Source organism: Exophiala dermatitidis (genome assembly GCF_000230625.1).
Source record: "Exophiala dermatitidis NIH/UT8656 unplaced genomic scaffold supercont1.1, whole genome shotgun sequence".
Taxonomy (NCBI): domain Eukaryota; kingdom Fungi; phylum Ascomycota; class Eurotiomycetes; order Chaetothyriales; family Herpotrichiellaceae; genus Exophiala; species Exophiala dermatitidis.
The window spans coordinates 1876502-1903916 of record NW_008751646.1 but is presented as its reverse complement, the minus strand read 5'-3'; the positions used below and the strand labels follow the sequence as shown (position 1 = coordinate 1903916).

The following is a 27415-nucleotide window of genomic DNA, read 5'->3' as shown; positions in this document are numbered from 1 at the left end:
CCCAGATTTCGTATGTATTCGCGCGCCCCAAGGTACCAAGATCGAACTTCCTCCGAACCAACAACTCCTCCCAATAGAAAAAGAACGCCTTGCGGAGAAACTTCAACTCCCTTTATAACCCTCTCCGCGCCCAGCGTGACGAGACGGGCTGGAAAGGAAAGATGGCGAGACACTTCCCGTCATGCTCAGCACCTAGCTTAGGTCACGGTGCAGAGCAGCTCCGACTCCAAGATATATTTGCCTTCTTTGTATTTCTCGCTGGCCTCGTACGCCTTATCGTACTTCCAGCCCACGGTTTCATCGCATTGCTTGCATTTGATATCCCTCACAACGTGTCTCCCCGTGGTCATGTTCCGCTCCATCGCTTCCGCTTGCTTGATATTGACGACCGAGGCGAACAGGAAGGCCTTGCCATGTTGGCCCCGGAAGTTCCGGGATATAATGTCGTCGAAATCGGCGAGATGCGTCTTACAATTCTAGAATCATCGTACCGGGCCACCGGTCAGCAAAAGATCAAACAGTTGGGATAGTGCCAATTGAACAGGCTTTGGACATGGTGCCCTCTTCAAGAGATAGTAGTAGTAGTTACCTTACACCCAAAGATTTTGGCAGAATTCAGGTAGACGTTGTATGAAAGACCCATTCTGCCTGCCTGCCACTGCACCACCGGAGGCCTAGCAGAGTTGCCCTCGCAATCGGACGCAACGCTGACCTGTTGAGACGCCGCTCTGAGTCAAAGATGTCTCTTGACGTCGGGTATAGGTATAGTAAATCTCTCGACGCACGCCGGATGTGCCGTTGCTTTCGGCTTCCTCCTCTCTGGATATCTGCCTCTTGGAGACTGGTTGTGTAGTGCAGTGGTGGACGGCTGATTTGTAAGAGGAGTACAAGTTCAGGCGGAGGTTGGTGCGTCGGCTAACGGGTCATCTGAGGCTGATGGTGAATACCAGTATGGAAGGAAACTCGTGACTATAAGAAGCCGGCAGGGCGGAACTTGAACCCAGAATCGGTGGGCTACTGGGACTGGTCGTTCGAGTTGAAGGCCAACGGGGTCAAGTGATGCGTGTGCAGTTGAGGACAGGTCTAGATGGGGTTGCAGCCTGACCAAGGACGGCGTCGGCGACGGATACAGGCGGGAGCAGCGAGACGGAGCGTCAATGCAGTGCCTGCTCAGGTACTGTATAAGCAGGAAACTATAGAAGTGCTGTTGTCTGTAATTGAGACCAATGCAATGCCAGTGGCTGTAGTCCTGAGAGTCATGGACTCGGATGCAGTGGGTTGAATCCGAGGACGTACTTGTAAGGCCGCGGTCATTGCACCGAAAGCGGTGGAGTCCGAGTTGGAGTGGGATGCCCGGCAGTGTTTGAGGCTGATCCACGTCGATCGCCGGCCACGACTACAACTCTTAGTAGTGAGTGTACAACTACAACATGACTACAGTACGACTCACGCTGTATCCTGTGCCATTTCGTCGTTCTTGTCATAGATGTACGCTCCGACAACAAGGCACAGTATCTTGGTCCAGACTTGGTACTCAAGATAATGTCTATTAGAACAACCATCCGGTCATAGAGATCGTGGTATTGTCACGCCCATATGCTTGTCTCGACGATAAGCAAGACTGGATATCGCCATGTCTGTCCGCATTACCGATGACCAAGTAGCTCCTTATACGTATACCAGAAGTCATAACACTCCTTATGACCCCAGTGTTCTGTCCAGAACTCGCCGAAGATATCGTCAGCGTCTACGTCAACTTCTGGCAGCCTTTCGGTCCGTCGTAACCCACAAACAGCACATTGCTTGGTCGAGTCTTTCCCGGATGTGTATTTCAGCGTCTGAATCGTGGAGGTGCTGGATATCCTCAGCCGGTGCGGTGGAAAGTGAGCTTGGGCTAGGATGCTCTTAAATTCATGCAGGTAGTTGGACCAGTCATGGATCATTTCTTCGGCGTCCCTCAGTTCTTTGGCGCTCTCATTCTTGTTGAGCGATGCCAGCTTCATGCCTCCGCTCTTCCCTGCCTGTCCTATCCGTACACTTTGAGCCAGAATGGTGTCTCGCTTCCATCGCAAGCTCCGCCCTGCCACAACCCGACAGGCCGTCCGGTAGACACCCATGACTTGCGATGCGAGTTCCGCTTTCGGCTTGACGTGGCCTGTGTTGTGATTGTGAATGGTTTGACAGGCTGAGGATAGTAACTGTAGAAGAGAGGAAGGTGGTGGGACGTTGGTTGGCCTTTCGAAAGCAGGTGCCGCACTAGGAGCAGGGGACGGCGCTGCCTGGACGGGCTGGGCGAGAGTAGACACGTTTTTCGTCGGAGCACGCGCAGTGTTTTGTTTTTTCTCTGGTTCACCATCTGAGAAGGGTTCCCAGTCGTCCTCCGCTGCATCGACAATCGAGTCTGACCCCGTAAATGGTTCCGCGTTGCCCTGGTTCGCTGACTGCTCCAGCCCCGGCTGCTCTCCCACTCCCGTCTGCTCGAAATCTCCCCAGTCATCTTCCCAACTTGGGCCCTTTGAGTCCTTCTTAGTTTGTTGATTCTGGACTGTTTGGTCCTGCGGATATGCAGTAGCATTCGCCACTCTCCTAGGTGCATAGGAGGCATCGTCACCACCCAGTAGGTCCGGAAGGAGAGGTGGAGGCTCGTCCTGACGAGCCACGTCCACTTGGGGTAGACCCGAATTCGAGTCGCCTACCGATTCAAACTCTCCGAAGTCGTCATCTGGCTCAGGCTGGTCGGCGTCGAAGAGGACATCGGCACCATTCCTGTCCCTTTGCCAAAGCGGCGGAGCATCCTGCTTGTAGAATTCGCGTCGGGGCGTGTTGTATGATGGCTGGACGGTAACGGCACCCTGATCGGTGCGATGTGACGTCTGAACGTTGCTTTGTCCGCTGCTTCCCTTAGATGTCTGGGGTACATCGTTTTTGCCTGCCATAAAGGCGGCGTAGAGATCTGCGGACATGGCTAGAGAGGGACATAGAGTCTTCTTAGGCGGAAGCCTTTGCCAGGAATTGGTCAAGACATGTAGTTCAAGTTGGCATCCGTGTTGTATACCTAGGTAGTGGCGTACGAAAGATCATGTGCACTCGCATTCACCGATATTGCTCAGAGGTTCGCCAGTGAAGTTGACAGTTCCCGTTGAAGTTGTTGATGCCGCCAAGCATCATAACATAAACACTTCTGATTTCCAGGCATCCAACCGTCTCAAGTTAGCATTGTGACCACCCAACGAACAATGACTCTAAGATACTGTTAGAGACGTGCACCTCACACGCTGGGTGAGGGTGCTTACGATGCGGGATTTGCAGGATATCCAGTAAGGCACCTGCAAGCTGTTAACAATGACACCGTGGGCTTACGTCAACATAGGCGACGTTGGACATCTCTCTTCAGTACTTCGATTGGGGTCGACCTACGACAAGCCTTGAGAGACGGTGAAGGGTTCGACCCGTGCGAGGATGGATTACGCTCAGTCTGCTGGAAGGTTTGAATCTGTGCTCCCCATTATTACCATGGTCATCGCCAATCGTGCCAGGCTTTCCTTCTTTATGGCCCCCTGAGTCAGGCATCATGGTCCAAACCGTTGGCCGAGTCACGTTCTGCATACGTCTCTCTCCGGGATCACTTTTTGCGCTTTATCGAGCATCCGAATGACCTCCACTCGTCGGCAGACCCGTTAGCAGACGACGAAAATGTACGTAGTTCCATCTTCTACCTTTACTTCGAGAGTCTGACATCTGATCTGACGAAGCAAAGTCCCCCTGGTCTACTCTGCGCCAGGACGAGATCAACAGGGAGGAAGTTTTCCAGGATGTGACGAGATGCATGCAAGACAACTACTTCTTCAAAGAACCGTCCACGCAGAAGAGACTATTGGATATTCTGTTCATCTACTCAAAGCTGAATCCTGACGTGGGATACCGGCAAGGAATGCATGAACTACTGGCGCCGATTCTGTGGGTGATCCATCACGATGCAATTGATACGACAGTCGTCGACAACTCGAGCAAGCAGGACGAGGGTGCAGCCTTCATGATGGAAGTTCTCGATGCCAAATTCGTGGAGCACGATGCTTTCAACCTTTTCTGTGCTCTGATGCAGACCATGAAGGCCTCCTACGAGATAGGTGACGGCAAAGACTCGTCGCCCATAGTGGCACGAAGCCAGAGTATCCATGACGAGATCCTTGCGTCTGTTGACCCAGAGCTGGCGCTTCATTTACATGTTATTGGAATTCTTCCGCAAATATACTCCATGTAAGTATACCTGAGCCTACTGTCCGTGGTTATCGTCACTGACACTTTGCAAGTCGTTGGATCCGACTTCTCTTCGGACGAGAGTTCGAATTCAAGGATGTCCTGAGGATGTGGGATCTTCTCTTTGCCGAAAACCTGAGGCCCGACATCGTCGATGTTACCTGCGTTGCGATGCTTCTAAGATCTCGCTGGTCGTTGGTCGAGGCAGACTACACCGCAGCCATCACAGCATTAACTCACTATTCTCTTCCCGCCCCGACTGGCGATCCTCGGTCGTTGGTTAGGGATGCCATATTTCTGGACAAGACTCGGAACACTGAGGCCGGGGCGATGTTGATACAATATTATTCCGGCAGACGTCCGAAGGAAAGCGAGGCATCCGGCAGTCGGAGCACGTCCGGACTTCGAACATCCAGAAAGCCGCAACATCGAAACTCCCCAAGCGCGTCGCCCGGCCGATTCTCCTCGTCCCACAAGCATCTGGAAGGACTGTTTCAAGAGGTCACCGGCGGTCTACAGAGGCGCACGGAGGGCTGGAATGTCTCCAAAGCAGTTCGAACTGCAGTGGGCGAGGTTCGCCGCAACATGAACCAATACCAGGTGTCCCATTCTAGGAATTCAAGTTCCGACACCATCAATGTCGAAAAGCCGGACCCTCAGCGTAGACTGCAAGAACTACAGGAAAGAAACCGGGTCCTGGCAAAGATGCTCGAAGGCGCCATTCAGTCTCTTCGTTCCATCAAGCTCACCGGCCCGGACAATGCGGAGGCGGAGCACGGGCTGAATGTCTCTCTGGCCAAAATCCAGTTCGTCTCGATGTATCTGTCCAATCCGGACACGCCCATACCCAAAGAAGAACCCAGTACGGAATCAAGGTCCGTCACCCCACCAAAGGACGAAGCTACGGAGGAGTCTAGACAACCATCATCAGACGAGGCACGTAAGGAAGGTAAAGGCAATTCATCCGCAGCAAGCAAAGGCACCCTGGCCACCACCCCTACGGTTAAGCCCCAAGCAGAAGATGGCAGTCAAACCAAAAAGCCTGCAACTCGGCCCTCGCTCATGGATTCATCCTTCTCCTTCATGCTCGGGGAGGGCCGGCATCGATCGAGCTTTGTCAGTTCGGCGGCAACGCTGCCGGAGCAGCGGAGAGATAGCGAGTCTAGAAGCAGACCAAAGCAGCCGGCAGCAGAAAAGAAAACACATCAACAACGCAAGGAGTCTGAAAGCGAGGATGATGGGTTCACCTTGGCTAACATCCAAGGGGCTGGACAAGGCTGACGGTAAGGAGAGGGTCGCGGGACTTTGGAAACCGAACAACGGTGGATGCCTGCCGGTGCGGTAGCCTTAACTTACCTTCGAAACATTTGAGGAAGAATAGTCACCAGCACTCCCCGAAGACCTTGTGATATACCAGAATAACTAGGCGATATACAGGGGGCACGAAGTTGGTTTGTCCCGCGGGGGATGATTGCAAGGAAGCCCCTGCGGAAATCGCTCGGTGCCTGGCGGTCGACCGAGAGAGATCGCCTTGTGCAGAACCACGGCAGCTGGCAAGAGCTGGATGGCTGCAGCGTGAGTGCGGCCTCCGAGTACTGCCTTTGGACGATCAGATCATAGAGTGTCGTTATACCGGGGTAACAATTGCACGCATCATCAGCAGCGTACAAATATCGACTGTAGGTACCATGGTAGATGTCGCGGGCGATTTGCCGAATCGGCTTGGCCCAAATCTTTTCCAGCTCCGTTCATCCACCGACGAGCATCCCACGCCACGAACTGTGGTTGACTTTTAGGCGAGCAGCTCTGATTAGCTCTACCAAGCACTGCCAGGCCCAGGGCTCCCTAGGCCCCTACATCTCCCTCCACTCGTCAAGCCACATGCGAGAAGCAGACTGGCTGAAGATTGAGAGTTTGCATATACGAAGGAATCTCTGCTGGGTGAACCACCTCCACCGCCGACCGAGTGACTGGACACAACTGCTGATCGACATTCTTTTTGACCAAAATCATCTTCGCCACGACCTGGCCAATCGTCTCTCGAGTCTCACACCGAACCGGATCGCTTTTGTCCCTTCCGCCGTCGATTTCGCTGCCCTGGACGAACCGCCTCGCCATCGACCCTGCCTTACGACATCGAGGTGTTCTACCAGCACGAAGTAAAGACCCCTGGTCCTTCTGCTGGCTCCTGTTGCCCGACGCCTTTCCTTTCGCAATATTCGTATCGGTCGGAGGATGCATAAACTAGATATAGCATCGTGAACTCAACATTGGAGGACCGGCCGGTCAGGCGGCATCAAGAAATACCGCCCAGTTACGCACACAGAATGACCCGTGATGAAGGCAAGAATAATGGTATGCGATATCCTCTTAGGCTTGAGCTTTCCCAAGCTGTTATCCGAGTCGTATCGTTGGCTTGATCATATGGAGATTCTCGCCAGATGTGCTGACCTAGTTGCGTAGAAGATACTACACCACCACTATCACCCCTCCTTTCCGTCCCGGGGTCAGCGAATTCAGATCAGCCAATTCGACTCCCGAAGATCAAGAGTACTTCGAGCCTGTGCCCGGTCCATCACGAATCCCTCACAGTCCCCCAGAGAACACGGTTCTCCTTTGACGCGGGGACGACATCAGAATTGACCAATTTAAAGAGGTGCGCTACATACTGTATGTCTATATTTAAGGTGCAATGTTTGACTGGAACCAGGGCTTCACGCGTCGATCACGACCATGGCTTGGGCCGATCAGGTCTCCGAAGAATCAGGCGGCAGGGTGCCATTCACCGCACGCCTACCCTGGTTCTGGAAGAGCCGGATTTTGTGCCTGGTAACCTCCAGCACTCCAGCACTGCGCCGGTCTCTGGCTTGTCATCCAGATCAGTGTCGACGAGCCACCTGATGAGTGGGCCTGCGTCGCCGCTGCTGGAAAATGTCCACCGGTTTCCGTCCGAGTCACTGCATTCCTTTTCGTTTGCTAAGCAATCGGAAGAGTTGTTGCACAGCAGGCAGAGCATTCTACAAAAGTCGGTTGATTTTGTGCGGGATCGTTCTGCCTGGGCTGCTAATCCGGCGCTGGCAGATGCACAGGCACGAGTTAGCGGCAACGCCGAGATACAAGGAATGATGGATCTCCTCAAGAAAGCGAACATAATCCCGATCGATACGGGAAACACTACTGCCAGGAGTATTGGCACGGGACCACTGACAGGGCCTGCCCACCATGACGGGCGTAATGTCTTTGAGAAGAGCTTCAGCCAGGAACTAGAACAGGCGCAAGAGGCCGAAGCGAGAACGCATACTGAAGATATGAATACAGGACGAAAGTTTTCACTCGAAGAGGATGACCCGTTCCAAGAACAAGGTCTGGAAATGCGGATACCGCCGACCCGGGCGGATTCCATGGACGGCCCACGCAAACCCGGTCTCAGGAGGACCTACACCGATGTGAACTCCGTGTCCTTGCAACAAAAGCTGATCGAAGCCCTAGCGCAACCGTATTCCACAGACGAAACTTCTCTTGCACATTCTGCTGTAGGTGGTGCTTTGCAGAACGTGGGCAACAACGCAGGCGTCCCGAAAGCATCTGCTGTCCACGGCCACGGCACTAAATGGGAGCCCGCGCACCAAGCTGTCTTCCGCACTGAGGCAGATGCTCCCTGGACCATCTTAGCAGCCAACGACTTGGCTTGTCTTATTTTTGGCGTCACGCGAGCCGAAGTGAGGTCTTTGAGTATACTCGCCCTCATCCAAGAAGAACGTCGGCACTGGCTGGAAAAAAGACTTGCACGCTCGGACGAAGCCGTGGAGGAGAAACCTCGTTCACCGCCATCGAGCGGTGCCGGTAGCGCTACGTCAACGACAAGCAGTAGCTTGTCATTTATTGGATCAAGAAGCGGTATTACAGCTAGACTGCTGAGCAAGGCTCCAAGTAGGGCTAACACATCTTCAGAAAAAGCGAAGACGAGTTACGGCTCGTCTCTTCAGAATCGGCCCAAAGCAAAGAACCACCCTTCAAACAAATCCAGGGGTGTCCTCCTCTGCGGTGACATTGTGCCTATTCAAAAGCGAGACGGCACGAGAGGAGCAGCCAGCTTCTGGGTCATGGAGAAGCGTGGTGGCCTAATTTGGGTCATCGAAGAGATCACCGAAGATGTCTCTTATCTCGAACTCGATGAGACTGGCACTGTGGAACGGGCCCACGGCGATTACGCTGCCATCTGGGGTCGAAACGAGCTTGTAGGGCTGCGGCTTTCGCAGCTGCTTCCAAAATTTCCCTTGGAGGCTCTGAACACCTTTGACAAGCATCACCTGGGATACTTCACAGCGCAGACCGCGGATTTTGTCAACGTCCCGACCACTGTGGAAAAAGCACCCACCAAGAACGAACTCCGAGTATCCAGCCTTCCCCACATCGCTGGAGTGATGATCCTGGACCCAAGTACTTTGAAGATCACCAATGCCAACAGCATCTTCGCCGCGTCCCTCTTCGGGTATAAGAAGCCTGATGGATTGCCGATATCAGACCTCATCCCTAGCTTTGGAGACATGCTCAAAATATTGTGTCGCGAAGATGGGGTTGAGTTAGTCGACGGAATAGTCGTGCCGGAACACAGCTTTCGCCGAGCGCGAGCTCTGTTGGCCCTGCGAGAAGGCAAAGAGAGTGCCTCCAACATATTTCTGAGACCATGCGGGCTTCCAGCGAGACATAGAGACGGCTCTGATATCATGGTGGATGTTCAAATGAGAGTCATTCGCAGCGAGACGGTGTATCCAATGTCGGACGAGGCCATCATTGAGGAGAAAGATGAGGTTCATTATGAGTCAAGCGTCGCCGTGGCCGAACTTGTCTATGCAGTTTGGGTTATTTACTCACGGAACCTTCACTCGGCCGGCTTCAGCACGACTGCGGAGCCAGAACCTGAAGAGCCGTCACGTCCTCCTTCTCCTCCGTCCCAGCCAGATCCGCCACCGGCACTGCCGTCTCCTCCAGCGTCCTTGGTATCGAGAAGATCCGCCGAAAGCTCGGATCTTTCGCTGCAGACCGATCTCGTCCCAGACGGGGCCTCGATCGCCATGGAGGAGCCGTTAGAGCACCCGCCTCCTCACACCCCATACGTGCCCCATGAGAAGAAATCGATCAGCGATTTCACCGTCCTCGAAGAAATGGGGTCCGGTGCGTACGGCCAGGTGAAGCTAGTTCGATATAAAAAAGCGCCGGCGCGCAAAATGGTTGTCAAGTATGTCACCAAGAAGCGTATTCTCGTGGACACCTGGACGCGAGATCGCCGACTGGGTACGGTGCCGTTGGAGATCCATGTTCTCGACTACCTTCGCCGAGATGGACTCCGGCATCCCAACATTGTGGAGATGATCGACTTCTTCGAGGACGACGTGAACTACTACATCGAGATGCTTCCGCACGGAATCCCAGGCATGGACTTGTTCGATTACATCGAACTGCGGACGAACATGACCGAAGCTGAAAGTCGCAACATCTTCCGTCAAGTCGTGGATGCGATCCACCATCTCCACACCAAGGCGCTCGTGGTTCATCGAGATATCAAGGACGAAAACGTCGTCCTGGACGGGGAAGGTCAAATCAAGCTGATCGATTTTGGCAGTGCTGCCTATATCAAGAATGGGCCGTTTGAGGTGTTTGTAGGCACTATAGGTGAGTCAGCAACAACCCTCCCCAATGTTCAGGTAGACTGACTGTTTCCCTCCAAAGACTATGCGGCCCCCGAGGTCTTGCAAGGTAAACCGTACGGCGGCAAGGAACAAGACGTATGGGCGTTGGGAATTCTGCTGTACACGATTGCGTACAAAGAAAGTGAGTTTTGAGCATCACCTGCTATATTTGGCTCGAACATTAGTGCTGACAACGGCGGTCATCATAGACCCGTTTTATAATCTAGGTATGAAGCAATCGAGCCGACTTTTGATGTCATACATGAAAAGTTACTGACCTGCGTCGCAGATGAGATTCTCGACCACCCGTTACGCGTTCCCTTTTTGCCGTATTCGGAAGAATGTCTAGAGCTTATCCGCAAGATGCTAGACCGAGACGTGGAGAGGCGGATTACGATCGAAGACGTGCGAAACCATCCCTGGCTCCAAGAAGACTTTTGAGCGGGCAGTGATGGCAGAGGAGTCGCTTCGAGGAACGCCAACTCGCACATTGATTGCGCTCTCGGTTCGAACGACTGACGGCCGAACTTCAGACGAAGACGAAGCAAACGCAAGACGCAGACGAAGAAGACGAAAACATATTTTACGACATTTGGAATTCCTGGGAGACGGACGACATGGAGTGGCTTTTCTTTCTACCTTATTTAGCCTTGGATTGCATGCATCTGGCTGGTGGGACCAATCATGTGCTGGATGGACATGCAGGGGAGGACCGTGATTGCTGGCAAATCGCTCCCAGCGGAGTGTAGGTCGGTACATACTAGTATCCTAATCAGGTCTGGTGGGACCGAGAGGGTGACTTGATCGGCTTCAAGTTGGGCGGACAGTGAAGGAGACTTGCAGTGAAGGTAGACAGACAGACCCTTGGAAAAGGACGAGAACGACTCGACGTGGGCTGGCTTGTGCGGACTACGGACAGCCACGGCAGGTTAGTACCTGGTAGTGAAGGAATGAACTTGATTGAGACTTGAATGCTTGATGGTGCTGAAAGCGCCTGGTAACCACCTGGCAGTTTATCAATCGGATAATAAGTACTGTACCTAACAGTAGCGATCCAGGACAAGACGGCCTCCTGCTTAAGAATGATATGCAACGTTCAACTTGAAGTTGGCGCTTTGGGTCATCATCAATGATGCAAAGGGTGAGTCTTCAGCCTTGAAGACGACTAGCCTTGAGCATTTAAGCATTGAGACCAACGACGGCAGCATCGAACGTGTAAATGACCCAGCGGCAGGCTTGAGAGGCTTTGCTAGCCCCCACGAGTTGCTTTTCAAGATGTAACAGTACCTACTATGCAGTTATGGTTATACTATGTATTATTATCCATTCAGTTTTCTCCGAGGCTGGCCTCGGACCCCAACAACTTTGAAATGGCCAAGGCAATCAATCACTCATTTACTGCTAGTATTACAGCATTGCAAACGGTGGGCAGGTTATCAGTTCAGTAGGTATCTGTGGTACGTATGGACCTGTACGATAGTAGTTACCTATAGGTATCCTGCCCAACCCTGCCCTGCCCCGCATCCAGGATGGACTTCAAGTTCAGGCTGTACTGTGGGATTTTGCCGAGCTGAGTGGCGGGCCACGAGGAGTGCAGGGCAGTGAGTGCTGGGTAAGTGTGCAGTGGGTTGGTGGATGTACAACTAGTATGGCCTTCGGTTAAATAAGGCAGGGTCCGGCATAGTACAGTCCGAATCGTCGAAGGATGGAGGGTGGATGGATTGGATGAATGGAGTGCATGTTTGGTTCAAACTGCCACTGCAGGGGTAGAGCCCCTGCCTCCTCCCTCGTCCACTTGGCTCAACTGCCAGTGTCAGCAGCAGCAGTAGTAGTAGAACCCACTGAAGACACTTTGAAAGGTAAAAGGTACCGAAGTACTGGCGAGGACGGGGAAGTTGGTAGTCTAGGATGCTACTACTATAGTAGTACAACGAGTAGTAGGATGTCAGTGGTGAGGAGCAGGAGGCATGACCCGAGCACGCGATGACACCTCGGAGCGAAAGATCCAGTGACCCAGATACGGCTATTCAGTCGTCGGACTTTCTTACTTTATTCGCCGTTCTCTGTTCAGCTGTTCAAGTTTTGTCACGGCTGCACACTGCAGCGTCGTTCGGGTCTGTTGATACTGCATTATTATCGTATATAATCTGCTGACTTGGTGTAGTCGAGTCTGATGAGTTCAGGTCTCGCTGCAGGGTGTGTGGCGAATGATCGGACTTGGCTGCGTGGACTTGTCCCGTGGTAGTAAAGAGGCTACAGCAGTAGTACTAGTAGTCGTAGGGCCAAGTAGTTGTATCGTCGTCGTAGGAGTAGTTGCTGCAGTTGGCTGGACAAGGGACACGCCTGCAGTGTGGCTGCCGCAGGGATCGATGGGTCCCATGGGTCTTCACGCAGCCAAAGATACAGTTATCGATTAGCCCCACGAGGTTGCTAAGCCGCTACTAGATTGTAGATTGGGCGGGCGACCACGCCAATCGATAAGGGAGGGGGAAGAGGGTCTTGTAAGTAGAGGGGTCCGCAGGCTGGCGTGTACATGTCGGGGGCCGAGGCCTCAGAAAGCCAGGTTCGCTACCAAGCAGTTGTGGTATCGTGCAGTGTATTAGTGGGCGGTGGAGGGACGCTTCAGGCCTGCAGTCGGCGTCCTCCATTCCTGCTAACAGCAGGACATCGTGCAGTACTTGCAGGACCCTTCGGCGCCTACGGTGGGAGTCCTTAGGCTTCGGAGGCTTGTAGCGGACAGCCTGAGAAGTAGGAGGACCACCCTTCACGCTCCAGCTCAACAACAAACTGCATGCGCCGCACATCCATCCACCGCTGCACTGCACTGCATCACTACTGGCATCTTCAAGTTCAGCTCTACCATCTACTAGTATTTCAAACCTGTTCCCTTCAATGAACGCCATACTCTGACTGTACCTACCACTGGCAGTCCACAGACGATAGCTGGATCGACAGGTAGAACGAGTCGTCTCCTGGTCATCTCCCCAGACCCGGTCCCAGTGCCAGTCCCAGTGGTCTCAACACCACCATACACTCGGACCCCTTGTCAAGAACCGCCCGCCCCGTTTTTGCCGACCACCGCGGCGTCCTCCACTCGCACGTTGCTTATCTCGGCCTCTTGCGTGCTGCGCAGTGCCAGTGCCAGTGCCAGTAGCGTCGCCCGACTCGGTTCAAGTTAGACCTCGTTCCCATCCTCGTGGTGCTCCTCTGCCACTCGACTTCTTCGTCGTCCGGCCATCATTGATTGTCGCTGGTCATGCCGCCGAGCTTCAGCTGACTGTCTTGTTGTCTCTGGCCTTGTTGCAACGGTCCTGCTGCTCGCCAACTTGAAGATAGAGCGGCCTGACCTCCAACATTATCCAAGCCCTGTTTCGGACGGGTGAGGGGCAGAGGCATTTCCTCCCGCTTGCCTGGACAACGTGATATACAGCCCTACTATAGTGGTCCGACAACTGAGGTGCACAACACCTCTTCTGAGATATAATGGAATCGACTTCCACCATGACGCCCTCGGCGAATACAGGTATCTCGTCCTGTCTTCCAACACGACAGGCCGACTCTCCTAGACCAATGACCCCTGCTAGTCCTGTGATCGAAGCCACGACGGCCTTCGACCAACCGGTCAAACGCAAGTCTCGACACAGACTCCTCCAGGGTCTCCAGCGCATGTCTTCCTCGCCTTCGCTGGCCAAGTTGGGCCGCACTCGATCGAGCGAGAAGGTCTACAAGTCTGGAGCAAAAGCCTCCATCTCCTGCGTCTCCCTCGGGTCCCCTCCTTCGGCCTACTCCCTTTCTCCTCCGAATTCCTATACATCCCAGCTTTCCAATGGCTTCTCCACGGCTCCCACCACCCCAGGCTCGCCCGGTAGCCAACAGTCCTACTTCGAAGCAAATGCTCGCCTGCGGCCCATCTCGCCCAACGAAGCCAACAGTGTTCCCGTGCCGATTGACGTGCGGACCGCGAAGCCCATCTCTACCCCTCTCCCCGAGATCTCAGAGAAGCCCTTCCCGCGACGGCCAGACTTCAACTTCTGGAGAGATTTACCACACGAGATTCGGGTGCATATCTTGAATTTCTTGTCTCCGAAAGAGATCATCAGGGTGTCTGCAGTTTCTAAAGAATGGCATGACATGTGCTTTGACGGGCAGCTATGGACCAGTTTGGACTGCCAGAGCTACTACCAACAGATCACATCGGAGGCGTTGGTCAAGATCATGCTCAAGGCTGGCGCATTCGTCAAGAACCTCAACTTGAGAGGATGCGTCCAACTACGAGATCAGTGGTTGAGTCTGGGGACGAGAATGACCAACCAGGAATGCAGGAATCTCGAGTCCTTCAGCATCGAGGGCTGCAAGATTGAAAGATCATCCATCCATTTCTTCCTCCTCAGAAACCCAAAGCTTATCCACATCGACATGCCCAGCATGGACAACATTAACAACGCCACGATGAAAATCATCGCCAGCCATTGCCCGCAACTGGAACTGCTCAACATTGACTGGTGCTCTCAGATTGACACCCGAGGCTTGATCAAGGTCATCCAGTCCTGTCCTAATTTGACCGATCTACGAGCATCTGAGGTTCGAGGCCTGGATGACCGCGACTTCATGGTCGAGTTGTTCCGGCGCAACACCTTAGAACGCTTGATCCTCCAGCACTGCGACAGTCTGACAGACGAAGCCCTCGAGGTCATGGTCCAAGGTCTGAACCCGGACCGAGACGTCTTGACCGACCGTCCTGCGGTCCCACCACGGCGCCTGAGACATTTAGACATTTCGAGGTGCCGAAATCTGACTGACCGAGGCGTGAGAGCGCTCGCTCACAACGTGCCATATCTGGAAGGTTTCCGCTTATGTCAAAATACCGCCTTGACCGACGATGCGTTGGAAGACTTGCTGCAGACCACAGACCGACTGACGCATTTGGAGGTGGAAGAAGTAGAGCAACTCACCAATGCCACCTTGATTACCCTGTCCCAGTCCAAAGCAGCCAAGACACTGGAGCACTTGAGCATCTCCTACTGTGAACTGATGGGTGACATTGGAGTGCTGCCCTTGCTCAAGGCATGTCCCGAGCTGAAGTCTTTGTGTCTGGACAACACCCGCATTTCGGATCTAGTCCTCATCGAAGCCTCGGAACAGGTTCGCAAGCGGGGCAGCACTACGAAGAAATCCCAACTGCCCAAAAAGGGGCTTGAGCTGGTGGCTTTTGACTGTGCCAACGTCACCTGGGCAGGAGTCCGAGAAATCCTGCAGGGCAACGGACGCGTGATGCAAGGTCGCAAGAAGTCGGTGGTGCAGAGACACAGTTTCGTCGGGGAAGACGGCGAGCAGGAAGAAATCCGGAAAGTCGTCGAGATCCAGACCCTTCTTTATCCCACACAGATCATTCATCTCAAAGCCTTCTACGGCTGGCAGCAGACGGTGGAAGAGCATTACAAGCGCTGTATCACCGGTCGCTGGGGAGCCGCGGCTCGGCTGGAGGCCAAATGGGCCGAGTGGATGGTGGCGAGTGAGGAGGTCGGCGTGGCCGCTCAGGGATGGAGTTCGAGGAGAAGAAGACGTCGGGCTCGTGAGGCCGAGAATAGAGTGCGTGATGATGAGGACGGCGCCGCCCCGGATGCTGCCACGGGCGATGAGGATGGCAGTGGCAGTGGTTCCGGCTTGGAGTTTTCCGCCGGTCGCACTCCTGCGGGAGGCCGTCGAAGAGCCAGGAGCGGTGGGTGTACGGTGATGTGAGGGGCATCACTGGTCTCGAACTGATGGGCAGATTGCACGAGCATTTACGAGTCTTTATGAATCAGTCTGGACTGTGTTGGCTAGCCCCTGACGTCTGGAGGGATTCGAGACCCGAGCGAGAGCCGCCAGCGAGCCGACCAGCTGCCAGTTGCCAGCTGTTGAAGAGGCAAATCTAAGAACGAGACCAAGGACGAGATCGGATGAAGCAATGTGATCATGAAGAGTACTTAAGGAGCCAAGATGTGACTGCCCAGAGAATGAAGTCAGATGAATTGAGACGAGTACTTGAAGTCACTGAGGGATGAACCGAACCCGGACGAGGAGACATGGCTTGCTGCTCATGTATGTTAACCCTCTCGTCTTTTAGCGAGCATCTCTCTGGGAGTTGGTCAGTCATTTCAGGTCGGACTTGTAAGGGGAGCAGGGACCTTGGCCTGGTTTTTTTTTTTCTTTGTTATCGCTTTGGTGGAAAAATTGGTGGATTTTCAGGTTTCTGCAATTTCTAAGATCGAAGGCGCCGAGGTGAGTGAGATCGGATCAGGCGAATTGGAATGGAAAGGAATGGATATGTAACGTCGTTGATGGGATGGCGCAACTGGAAGGCAAAGCAGAGCTGTCTTCATCTAGCTTAGCAATAACAAAGCAATGTTTCGACTTTCAAGTGATCAAGGGCAGCGAATCAACAATGGTTTCCTTTGCTCTTGTTGTTTTTCTGTTCTGGAATTCGAGCACAGAGGAAACTAAGGTACCTACTGTGGTACAGTACACTGATAACAGTACTACTGTACTGCCAACCTATTGTACCTTATCTGACGATGTATCTGATTATTGTCCAAAATGGCTATGGCCATGGCTTTTGACATGGCTGGGAAAACTACCTACAACTATTATTAGATCCATCTGGTTCTGGGGATTGAGATTCGGCCTGAGTGCGTGGTAGATACTACTACGGTAGGTACCTAGGTAGGGACGTGCTCAATTTGTCAGTTTCCCTTTGACTCCCTGGGACTACATTTTCAGTACTAGTTGTACGTACTGCATATCAGCCCGTAGGTAGTAAGGCATTGTATCAAGTCACCTTTGTTATTAGGCAAGACACCTGTATTCAGCAGATCATGAATGTTCAAATCTGAATCTCAATGTCGAAGCTCTGTGTTTTTCTTTCCTTCTTTAGACGCCGGCGAAGGCCGCCGCGGCACCTATAGTACCGGCTGTTGATAAGTAGCTGGTAGCTAGTAGCTACTAGGTAGGACAATATGGAAAATCGATAGTAGATATGGGTAGTCAGATGGGTAGACGGATGGATAGATAGATAGATAAATAGATAGTAGATGTGGGTAGTTCATCTTGTATCTCCCGAAGGAAGGAAAAAGGTCCCCCCATCGAGTGGTTTTGTTCACATTATACCCGTTGTTCCGCTGGACTCGGACATGGCCATCGTGGTTAGGTATAACCGCATGCACACAGAGCCGGTGGCCAGATATGGGTGGACTGTGACATTTGAGACCGCAATGTAGCCCCCCTGAGAAAGCCGCAAGACCCCTCCCTCTCGTCCGATTCGGGCTGAAGTTGTCGATAATGAGTGCTTGCCCAAATATAAGTGTGGGTCTCGAAAGAAAATGATGAGATAGAGACTGGGAAATGGAGTCTGGATTTGCGTCAGATTTCGGATCTGATCCTGGTATTGATTGGTTTTCGGTTCTGGTTCTGGGTCTGGTTCTGTTTGTGCCGGAAAATGAAACATGGAAACATGAAATCTGGGAACATCGTACGAGTGACTGTCCTTCGGCTTTCCGGAGAAAATCGGCCTGCTTCAAGTACAGTCAGAAATGTGCCGCATTGATTGGGACCCTGAGTGCCACATTTTCTGGTCAGTTGGACGTGTAGTATATCTCGAAGGGGTTTGACGCGTGTTGGGATAACGTGCTGTTGTTGTTGTAGTGTGTTGTGCTTGGGATAAGATAGTAAGGTTGTTGATGGTTTCGGTGGAAGGGTTGGTTGTTCGTACGTACCTCTCTCTCTGCTTGTATTCATTTCGCCCCTTTCTTGCGTTCTTGCCGTCTCTCTACCGCCCACCACCACCGCTTTCTCATGGATACCTGTGCCGTCCTCATCCTCCTTCTCAGCACACTCTCCCAGGTAGCGTGCTGCTTGCCTTCATCCCCACAGCTCCTCGTGCGAAGGAACCAGATCCGGCCCTCCGTAGAAGACCGCGGGCACCTTCTCCCTTTCCTTCTCGGCGCTCTTCTCCTTCTCCCTCTGTGCATCCATGGTCCTGTGTCGGTCCTTAGCTCTGTCCTTCTTGTTGACCACCATGCTGACAATACTGATCCCAGCCGACAACGGCGGCCGGTCGTATCCCACCAGGGGTTTGTCCGCTTCCACATCGCGTGCAATGGCACGATAGTCCTGCGCAACATCGCCGTAAAACCCTTTGCTTTCGGCCCCCTTCATCCCCGCCGCACCATGCCAGCCCTTGCGTGACTGAAAATAACTTTCATCGGCGCCAACATGGACTTCTGCTTCGGAGTCGATATCAGTTGAGATGTCGTCGTTGTCGGCCGGTCCAATTGGAGTATGATGATGGTCGACGTTAACATCAACAGCATCGTCAATGAAGCTTGACGAGCCGGAGCTGCTGTTTGGAGAGCTGGCAGAACTATTTCGGGCTGCCAATGGCCGCGTACTAGCCCAGTGAATGACGATGTCGTCTCTAGGACCAACAGTCGGTCGACGTACTGGGTCCACGGAAACAGCACGTCTGCCGGACCCCGAGGCGGAGTCGTCGGAGAGACGACGAGGAGTCAATGCACCTGGTGCCGTACGACCATGTGAGCGACTGCCTGGTGGGGAACTGGCGCGTTGAAGGCGGTGATGGTTGCTAGTGCTGTACGCCTCGCGGGAATGGGCCCGACGTGTGATTCGGATTTTCTCTGGCGATGGAGAACGTCGACGAGAGGTTGTGTCTCTGCCGGATGATGGTTTCGAAGACGTTGCTGCTGCTCGACGGCCTGATTTACCACCGCTACCGGAGGGCGACCCGGAACCTGGGGTCACAGCTGGGTCGTAACGGCCTGAGAGAGATGACGCTTCGGGCCCGTTGGCAACTGTTCCAGAGGCATCGCTTTCTAGAAAACTGCGCGATCGACCGTCCGGCTCACGAGAAGCATTGCGTGAACCGTGGTAGCTGGATTCCTTGCGTGGTATGGCTGGTCGCTCGAGGGACTCTTGCCAGTCCGCAGGCCTTGAGCGAGTGGCAGGGTCACGGGAAACTTCACGCGAAATAGTCGTACTATTACCGCCTCTGGGCCCCACCCGATCTCGAGAGATGGCCCGTCTGCCTGCAGACTCGACCGACTCCGCTCGACTGTCGGATCCTCGACCAGCTTGTTGTTCCCGCGACGCAGACCTGTACCGGCGTGTGGCAGCCGGGGCTCCTCCCCGAGATGCGCTCCTTCGTTCGTCTGCGCTTCGAGACGAATTGCGCTGGTATGCTAGTTCTCCGATGCCAGGGCCACGAGATTGAGGACGTGAGGAAGCTCGAGGATTCCTCTGGGCGCTTATCCTGTCAACATCTGATCCCGACGAGTCATTGGGGCTGGCCAGCAAGGAAGGCGGGAGATCTCTGGGCGTTTTAGGAAGGTGGTAGAAATCCAACCTTGAGGTGGCGGCAGCACCAGCAGAGGTAGCAGGGTTGAACTCTTCGTCGTCATGAACAACAGAAATCCCACTGGCGGCGATCTGCGCAATCGGAGTCGTCCAGATGGGTGTGGCATTGTTGCTCTCGGACCGACCGTCAAATGTTTCGTTGACGGGCGTCAATACAGAAACTCCGGAGGCAGGCTGGCTCTTCGCGGGTGGCACTCCCGTCTGCAGCTGAGGGAGGCGGGGTGGCACAACGTCCTTGTCCGGAAAGGCAACCCGTACGAAGGGTGTCCTTGGACCTTCGTAAAGCGACGACCCTGTCGGCAGATGATATCTCGAGGTGGAAGGAGTCGATCGCAACGGCCAAGAGGGTTCTTCCTCGTTGTCAATGTGTGCCGTATCTGGACGGCGCACCTCCTCCTTCACCACCCGGCGGACGGACTCGCCATTGTCGTCGTCCTTATCTCGAAGATGGTCGGCAGACAGCGACCGTCGGTGTGTCTTCCGTGACCATGGTAAGGGTATTGTGATGACCAGAGCACTCCGTTCTTTCTGACTAGTAGCCGGTTTGGGTAGTCCGGCTGTATGGGCCGTTGCCTTGTCTGATTCATACTCTCCCGGATCAGGAGAGCCGTTAACCAGAGTTTTCTGGGAATCAGGACTGCCGTGGACTGAATGACCAGCATCGTCCTCGTCCGCTTGACGTTGACTCCAGCCACCGTTGGGGGCGGTGATGGCAGCATCGCCCCATCGAGAATGCAGCTTTTTCTCCGATGCAGACCGTGCTCTTGACGCTCGACGGCGAGAGGACATGAACCCTTCAAACACTGATGCCATGCCTGAGGAGAACTCAAGAGAATGACAAGAACAACAGGAATCAATAGGTTTGGGGATGTGCGCGTGCTAACAAGCAAAGATTAGGTGGCTGTGTAGGTCCTGCAATGAAAGCCAAAGATGGGATGGCAGACGCGACGCATTGAAACAAAACGACGACGACAAAAACAGGAACAGCAACAGCAACAACAAAAAGCACTGGCTGTGGTCGACTCTGCTGAGGTACCTGCCCTCAGACAGATTATGTTGGCCGAAGGTCACACTGCGCGGCTATCTGAGTTTTCGAAACCCAGGTCAGAGGGGAGAATTGGGAGGATGCCAAAAGACACGGCTGCGGATATATCACTCGACGACACCTCAGGAATCTCTGGAGGTTTGATGTTGTCCTGTGTCGTTCTCCCGCGCCTGGCAGGGAAAGGCCGCAGGGAACCAGACAGAAATAACCCGTTAAGCAGTAACAGCAGGGTATGTACAGAAGCGAGGCCCAGGATGAATGGTCGGGGCCGGGAGTACCACCCATGCCTCCCTTCGCATAGGCGGGTTGCACAGAACGATCAACAGCCTGCTCGAAGCCCCCAGAGGCTGTACCACTGGCTCTGCGCTTGGAGCTGCTTCTCGCCTGTGCAGTTTGTTTAATTTAGTCACTGTAGTTGCCTGACAGCGCTGCATCCAGAGATAGTAGCGAGCTTGGGATGCCATCATTGCAGGGGAAGAGAGATGCAACCCGGCCGCAAAGTCGTCGTCAATTGGAACCCACCTCAGAGATGGCGTTTCGCGGCCATCCAACAGTGGACGTCAGTACGTTAGGCAAAAGATGAGACGAACCAGATGCAGGGGAACCGAGCGAACGGTGGGTGGGAGATGCGACGAATCCGATGGTCAAGTCGTTTTTGCTGTAAGCGCCCTCAGGGCAAACATGAGACAGACCGGTTTACTACCCCGGCCGTGGAGAGGGCAAGTACCGCCTAGCTGTACAACATGGACGGGGATCAAGGTTCGACCAGGCATGGCGTTTGCATGGTGGCCGCTTGGAGCGCTTTGATTGATTTGTCCGACACATCAGGGCTAAACTGCTATTTTTACTCCAGGCCAATCAATCATTTGTTCGATAATGGCGGAAAGCCACACTGGCGGCAAAGAGGCGGAGTTTGATCCCCGCCCGGCTTCAAAAGGACACGGACTGGGGGGAGGCACATTTAGTAACTGTCGCCAGTATTAGTGGGTGAGCTGATCAGTTGTCGATCATGGTCTAGAGCAGACCCTATCGGCGTGCGGAATCTCTCTCCTCCTAGATCCGGCTGTACAGGTAGTTGGGGAGGAGGGCGGCAGCAGGCCTTCCTAGTGGTTGGCGGGCACAAGACATCTTTCCGTCTCTGAGTATAGATGATGGTGGCATATGTATAAGTGGAGGAAACGCTTCTGCAGACTCATTGGTCGGTGTGTATCAAAGCACTCACACCCTCTTTTATCATGGCACGGAGCATCCGTGAGTTGAGTGGGCAGATGTATATATCATATGCAACAACATGACGAGAAAGTCGCCATGGAGCGATGCTGGTGGTCTCGGATTTGACATTGCTCAATCCTTCCTATCTTAACCGCACCGAATTCGAGGCAAAGTCAGATTGTGCTACCACTGCGTGCTGGTCTTCTGACTCTCCGCGCTCAGCTACCAGTAGTCCAGTCAGTCATGGTTTCCTGAAGTTGAGCTGGATGTCTAGCTTACGCTGGATCGATGGGTGCCCTTGCTGGCAGCTTCTTGCAATCTGTACAGCAGAGTACCTTCCTGATCGTCGTCACATAGATCCACATAGCCTCGAGGCGCGAGACTTCGAGGCAGGATGGCCAGTGAACGTCCTTTGTGGGATGTGTCAATACCAGACGGTCTTAAATCCCGTAGCTAAATAGATCCGGTGCTAGACATACCGTGGATACTTTTGTCCGCCACAATTCTCAACAGGGCAGATGCGGCGTCGTCTACCGTGGCAAACTGGGTGTTTGCGTTCTTCAGGTGGTCAAGTACGGCCTCGCTCATTATTTTGGTCTCGATGAACCTGCAACCCACGTCAATTGGAGTATAGTACCGCTTTTCTGTTGGTAACTTTGCGCTCACCATGGGGCGATGTAACCGACTCGAATGCTGTGCTGCCATTCGGTCAAACGCAACGACTTGAACACACCACGGAGCCCATATTTCGAGGCCTGGTACTGGGGGGCTCCCGGTAGACCCACGTAGCCTGCAAGGCTGCCCTGCAGGACGAGAACCTGGTCTAGAGGTTCACCTCGATTCATGGCATTCTGCCGTCGAAAGTAATGGAGTGCGAGCTTGATGGTGTACATAACCGCGGTCAGGTTTACCCCGAGCACGTTCAGCCGGGGCTCTTCGGGTTCTTCGGCTTCCACTAGAAGTCGGCACTCTCAGTGTTGATTCACGTCGATCGCAGACAGATCTGGGATATACCATCCGTGAAGTAGACGGAATCACCGCCGGCGATTCCAGCGTTGGCAATGACTATATCGATTCTTCCGGAAGGAGACAGTGACAGGCTTTTCTTGAATACAGCAAGTTGGTCACTCCAAACGGTCACATTGCATTTGACGAATTTGACCGAACTTCCAATGTCAGTGACATTCCTTGTGGTATCCATCTAAGTTCCTTACCCTCCCAGTTCCTGCTCGAGTTTGCGTCCCTCCTCCTCATCCAGATCTGCGATAACTACAGAGGCACTTGCTGTTGGTCAGAATGTGGACTTGCAGTCTTTGTGATGATCACTACCCGGCGTTCACCAAGGCACGAACATAGGCCTCGCCTATCCCATTCGCCCCTGTAGAAGCAGTAAGCAGGCGTGGTGGGCCCCATTTTCAATTAGATGTCATACCGCCTGTAACAACAGCGGTCTTGCCCTTGATATTGCTTGCGTCGAAGTCGATGTCACAATTGACCGGTCTTTGATTAGTGTAGGGCTGCATGTTTAATTCGATAAGGGACAACTGGAAAAGCGAACTGCACGCCCACAACGATAACTTTGTAATCTGCTGCCTTCTGTCGTTCTGGGAACGTCGTCTCAAGGGCTGAACGTGAATGTACGAATGCAGATCGGTCAAGGCAGCTCAACCATTGCTCTACCTTGTGTTATGTGTCCCTCTCCTCTCGACGTGTTCTGAGTCAGCTTGCGAGGAGACCCAAATGCCTCGGTCGATGTCACGTAATACCAGGCCATGCCACCTACCAGGAGCCGCATGCCAAGCCGATTGATTCACCAAAGACTTGCAAATGAACCAGAACTCGACATATTCCTGTCGCTCAGGCCAAAGCACACTGCCAAAGGTGGGGAAGTAGGATGAAGGGGAGGACAACAGACCCTCGGTAGAACCAAGTGTCGACGGAGTTACCTAGGTACATGTTCGTGCATACTGAATATCTTAGCTGGCTGCAGACGCTCAACCACTGTACCACATTGGGCACACGCCTCCGTGTTTTGATTGGCAAAGTTGTACAAGGGAGAGAGATAGCGGTTCACTGTGACTGAACAAGTCATGGCCCGATGATAGAGGAGGATGCCAGGTGCAAGACGAAGACAAAGACGGAGGTTGGAAACCTGGAACCTTTTAGTCGTCAACCAGTCACGTGCTGGGTTGTGAATGATTTAGACGCTCATGAAGGCAACTTTTCCGAGCCTGCGATTCCAACTTCATTCAATTGCATTTCATTCAAGTTCAGCATCTTCAAGTTTGTCTCCCTGCATCACCTCAAACTCCCTCATCTCTTGGTGGCCTGCTTCTTTTCAGCTCCTCTGGAGCCACAGCGCCCGGTCTGCTCCCCGGAGGTTTTCAAAGCGACATCAGTACGAGCCGTGGGATCCCGTCAAGACTTCATCACTCTTCCAGAGCGGGTCCACCAGATCCCACAACTCGTACTGATGCCCCTTCAAGAACGACTTGCTTCCCAGGGCACCGTGCACCTTGCGTAGTGCTACGAGCATAAAATGTCGCAAGACCATCCACTCCACGAAATATTTATCCCGGTGGAGGTGTCCGGCCCCGTTGCCCGTTGGATCCAACTGGGTTTCGGCAAACTGTCTTGCCACGTCAAGTTGGGCCATTGCCGCCTCACTTATTGCAACTTCCAGTTTGATGAAGTCACGTCGAAACTCTAGGGCGCACAGCTTCTCCTCACGCTGAGCCATGGCCTGCACACGCAAGAAGTTTTTCTCAGACAGTGTGTCACTGTCGGCGTCACTGTCAGCTTCAATGTCTGGGTCGCCGTTGGTGTCGATGTCGAGGTCACCGTTGACATCAATCTCTGGGCCATTGTTGGCGTCAACGTCGGGGTCACTGTTGAGGTCAATGTCGGCTCACTGTCGGTGTTTACGTCGAGGTCACTGTCGACATCAATGTTGTCACGGTCGGCGTCAATGTCGGGGCCAAGAAAAGTCATCTGCGGCTGGCCTGCTCTTTCTTCAGAGAAAAGATGCTCGGAGTTCCACTCGTCTGCGCACCAAGCCTCCAAGCTTCGAAGCACATCCAAATTGAGAGTTATCCGGTTCTTGAAACCAGCGTGCGAGGCGGGATTAGCTTGCGCCATGAAGAACCCTAAGCACAGATCGCGGAACATTGCAGCGTTCCTACGTAGGGGTCGACGTTGGGAGATGGAACCTGGAAGACACCAAATATCAGCAGTGCCCCATAAATAGTGGCAGAGGAGTACATCGGAAATCATCAAGTTCGACTTACTGGGATCGGGGTTGCCATTTATGATGCCATATAGGCCTCCGCAATACTGCAACGCCACTCGACGATATGTTTCCGCTTTCTCGTCAATCAATACTCCCAGGTTGTGCTATTCTCTGGCAGCCTGGTTACATGATACACCCCATTGGGCGCATCAACGCACGGAGTTTTACCTGACTGTCCTATTTCTCTCCGACTCCTGCTCTCTGTACCGGCCATAAGCACACTCTTGACTCCAAACTTGATTCAGCGGGGCCTTGATGAAGACGGCTGGCGAGGTGGCAGGTTCCACCCCAGGGGTTGTTTACTGGGTCAGACGCAGCTAAGTTGCAAATCTTTTGCTTTTGCAGTCGTGGATTTCTACAGGAGGTACTCCTCCTGACTTGGCTATCTATAGGCGAGAATACCTAGTACTACAAATTCAGGCTCTTTAATGCAAAAAGCCAAGACATTCCTTAGCCTTTCTCACGTCGAGCTTTTCCTCCCCTCCACACAGCACGTTCCAGGTATACACAATCTCTTGAGTCCCTTTCTCCAGGGCATAACCGGCGGATTATCATGGTTCCTGCAGGAACTCAGAAATGAGGGGCATTGAGTGCCATCAGACAGATCAAGCCGGAGATCAAGCCAGCACAAGGCAAAGTGAAGACCCAGCCCATGAAGATAAAGGCCAATTGGGCCCAGTTCACGGCTCCGAGATCATAGTTCATCAAGGCAACGCCCATTGTTGCACCCGTGAGACACTGGGTGGTGCTGACAGGGAGCGAAAGACGGGATGCCAACAGCACCGTGACGGCCGCACCGAGTTCGACACTGAAGCCCCGAGTAGGTGACATGCGCGTGATCTTGTTTCCGAGGGCACGCATAATGTGGTAGCCATAGAACCAGAAACCCGCGCCCAGCAGGAACCCGGCAATGATCAGGAACCAGACAGGAGTGTCTGACTTTGTGTCAACGACACCGGCCTTGAAAGTTTGATAAGAGGCAGCCCAGGGTCCGACGGCGTTGGCGACGTCGTTGCTACCATGAGCAATCGACATCAACATGGCCGACGCGACCTGGCAATAAGTCCACAGATGTTCGACTCGGACATCGTACTTGTTGGCTCTGGCGTGGATTTCGCGCAGTTTGGCCGAATCGTGAGTCACGCAGTCCATGGCCACTCCGCGAAGAAAGCCAAATTTGATGTAACTCCACCATCGTTGAGGGTTGCTCCAGGGCAGATCTTGCACCGGGTCGATCCATCGTTCTTTTGGCGTCAGAGGTCGTCGACGAGCAACCATTCCCGGGGCCACAGGGTTGCCCTTCTCCAAGACCGAAGTGCTGTCTCCAGCAACCAGTAGGGGACTGGGAGCGGTGGTACTGCTCGCAGCGGCCGACAGCTGCTTGCCTTCCTTGAGCGAATTCACGGACGAGGACGACTGCTCGGCGGTGGCGGCGTACGGATCCTCGTAATAGTCGATGACATATTTTCCATCATCCTTGGCCGGGAAGTACAACGGTGGGTTCTCGCGGCGAAGGAGAGGTCCCAATGGGATATGGTAGGCTTTGACACGGGAGTCCTGCTTGACGAGACGACGTTCGAAGTAAGGTATGAAAAACACATATGCAATAACCAACACGCCCACCCAGACGCCTAAGATGATGCCAACGGCCTTGCCTGCTCCAAACTCTTCGAGCGACGGGGCAGTCGGGGCCTCGACGACAATAAACAGAGCGAGGATGGCGGCGGTGGTGGCGAAATAGTACGGAATCAGCCTCATGGCCCATTTGAACGAGTCCTGCCGTTCAAGTACCGTGTACTTGACGATGCCGAAGATTAAGGCCGAAAACCCTGCTGCGATCAAAGGCGCGATGCCCCATGACGCCGCAACCTGCGAAACACTCCCGGATGCCCAGGCCCATTTGATATCGGCCTGGGACGCAAAGCCGACTCCGATCAAGGCCCCCACGACCGTTTGGGTCGTCGACACAGGCCACCCCCAGCTGGTTGCAAACATTAACCAGGTCGCACTGCCGACCTCGGCACATCCCATGGCCAACATCAAGGCCGCGGGGCGGTCTTCAAACCGGTCGATGCTGATGATGCCGTTCTTGATGGTGCTGGTCACTCGTGATCCCAGCGCCACTGCACCCACGAACTCGGTGATCATGGACAGAACCCCCACCTGTGGCATGGTGAGCGTCCGAGCCGCCACGGATGTCGCGTACGAATTGGCCACATCGTTGGCCCCGTTGCCAAATGCACTGAAGACAAAGGCGATCGATGTGATGGCTAGGATCCAGTCATATTTTGCTGTGATGGCGGACACCATGACTGGTCGGTCGGCTCTATATGGACAAGACAGGAGACAAGACACCACCTCTTTCTTCCAAGGTTGGACAGCCTGGGCTAACAAAAAAGAGTATTGTGATTGGCCTGTTTGTTATGTGGCTCTGCTCAGTTGGTCTGAAGATAGGTAGGAAGAGAGAGAAAAACGCTTCCCCAGCCGTCTTGAAATATATAAAAGGTGATGATG

At 53.6% G+C, this 27415-nt stretch overlaps 9 protein-coding genes across 9 annotated transcripts; 4 read left to right on the top strand and 5 right to left on the bottom strand.

The window, feature by feature from the left end:
• Positions 1-197: 197 nt before the first annotated feature.
• On the bottom strand, positions 198-643 carry HMPREF1120_00688 (peptidylprolyl isomerase; the record flags this gene model as incomplete). Its single annotated transcript, XM_009154689.1, has 2 exons — positions 198-476; positions 590-643. 2 exons carry the CDS (start codon positions 641-643, stop codon positions 198-200), a joined length of 333 nt encoding a protein of 110 aa, XP_009152937.1.
• A 1003-nt stretch (positions 644-1646) lies between these two features.
• HMPREF1120_00687 (uncharacterized protein) lies at positions 1647-2963 on the bottom strand (the record flags this gene model as incomplete). The annotated part of the gene is made up of 1 exon (XM_009154688.1): positions 1647-2963. The coding sequence occupies one exon, from the start codon at positions 2961-2963 to the stop codon at positions 1647-1649; it is 1317 nt and encodes a 438-aa protein (XP_009152936.1).
• A 331-nt stretch (positions 2964-3294) lies between these two features.
• On the top strand, positions 3295-5538 carry HMPREF1120_00686 (molybdopterin biosynthesis protein MoeB; the record flags this gene model as incomplete). The annotated part of the gene is made up of 5 exons (XM_009154687.1): positions 3295-3317; positions 3371-3485; positions 3537-3695; positions 3758-4257; positions 4311-5538. The coding sequence occupies 5 exons, from the start codon at positions 3295-3297 to the stop codon at positions 5536-5538; spliced, it is 2025 nt and encodes a 674-aa protein (XP_009152935.1).
• Positions 5539-6584: 1046 nt separating this feature from the next.
• Positions 6585-10388, top strand: HMPREF1120_00685 (protein-serine/threonine kinase; the record flags this gene model as incomplete). Its single annotated transcript, XM_009154686.1, has 6 exons — positions 6585-6612; positions 6721-6913; positions 6968-9930; positions 9988-10089; positions 10157-10174; positions 10237-10388. 6 exons carry the CDS (start codon positions 6585-6587, stop codon positions 10386-10388), a joined length of 3456 nt encoding a protein of 1151 aa, XP_009152934.1.
• A 2116-nt stretch (positions 10389-12504) lies between these two features.
• On the top strand, positions 12505-16481 carry HMPREF1120_00684 (F-box and leucine-rich repeat protein 2). The gene has a single exon (XM_009154685.1). The coding sequence runs from the start codon at positions 13431-13433 to the stop codon at positions 15684-15686; it is 2256 nt and encodes a 751-aa protein (XP_009152933.1). The 5' UTR covers positions 12505-13430; the 3' UTR covers positions 15687-16481.
• A 2504-nt stretch (positions 16482-18985) lies between these two features.
• On the top strand, positions 18986-19930 carry HMPREF1120_00683 (uncharacterized protein). Its single transcript, XM_009154684.1, has 2 exons — positions 18986-19846; positions 19908-19930. Exon 1 carries the CDS (start codon positions 19398-19400, stop codon positions 19839-19841), a length of 444 nt encoding a protein of 147 aa, XP_009152932.1. The 5' UTR covers positions 18986-19397; the 3' UTR covers positions 19842-19846; positions 19908-19930.
• A 1865-nt stretch (positions 19931-21795) lies between these two features.
• HMPREF1120_00682 (glucose 1-dehydrogenase) lies at positions 21796-23135 on the bottom strand (the record flags this gene model as incomplete). Its single annotated transcript, XM_009154683.1, has 8 exons — positions 21796-21834; positions 21892-22022; positions 22092-22219; positions 22279-22567; positions 22627-22778; positions 22827-22892; positions 22939-22990; positions 23045-23135. 8 exons carry the CDS (start codon positions 23133-23135, stop codon positions 21796-21798), a joined length of 948 nt encoding a protein of 315 aa, XP_009152931.1.
• Positions 23136-24007: 872 nt separating this feature from the next.
• On the bottom strand, positions 24008-24780 carry HMPREF1120_00681 (uncharacterized protein; the record flags this gene model as incomplete). Its single annotated transcript, XM_009154682.1, has 2 exons — positions 24008-24468; positions 24525-24780. 2 exons carry the CDS (start codon positions 24778-24780, stop codon positions 24008-24010), a joined length of 717 nt encoding a protein of 238 aa, XP_009152930.1.
• A 691-nt stretch (positions 24781-25471) lies between these two features.
• On the bottom strand, positions 25472-27211 carry HMPREF1120_00680 (PiT family inorganic phosphate transporter; the record flags this gene model as incomplete). Its single annotated transcript, XM_009154681.1, has 1 exon — positions 25472-27211. One exon carries the CDS (start codon positions 27209-27211, stop codon positions 25472-25474), a length of 1740 nt encoding a protein of 579 aa, XP_009152929.1.
• Positions 27212-27415: the final 204 nt, after the last annotated feature.

Coding starts and splice junctions, on each gene's coding strand:
- HMPREF1120_00684 (XM_009154685.1), top strand. CDS start 13,431: ATGGAATCGACTTCCACCATGACGCCCTCGGCGAATACAGGTATCTCG.
- HMPREF1120_00683 (XM_009154684.1), top strand. CDS start 19,398: ATGAACAACAGAAATCCCACTGGCGGCGATCTGCGCAATCGGAGTCGT.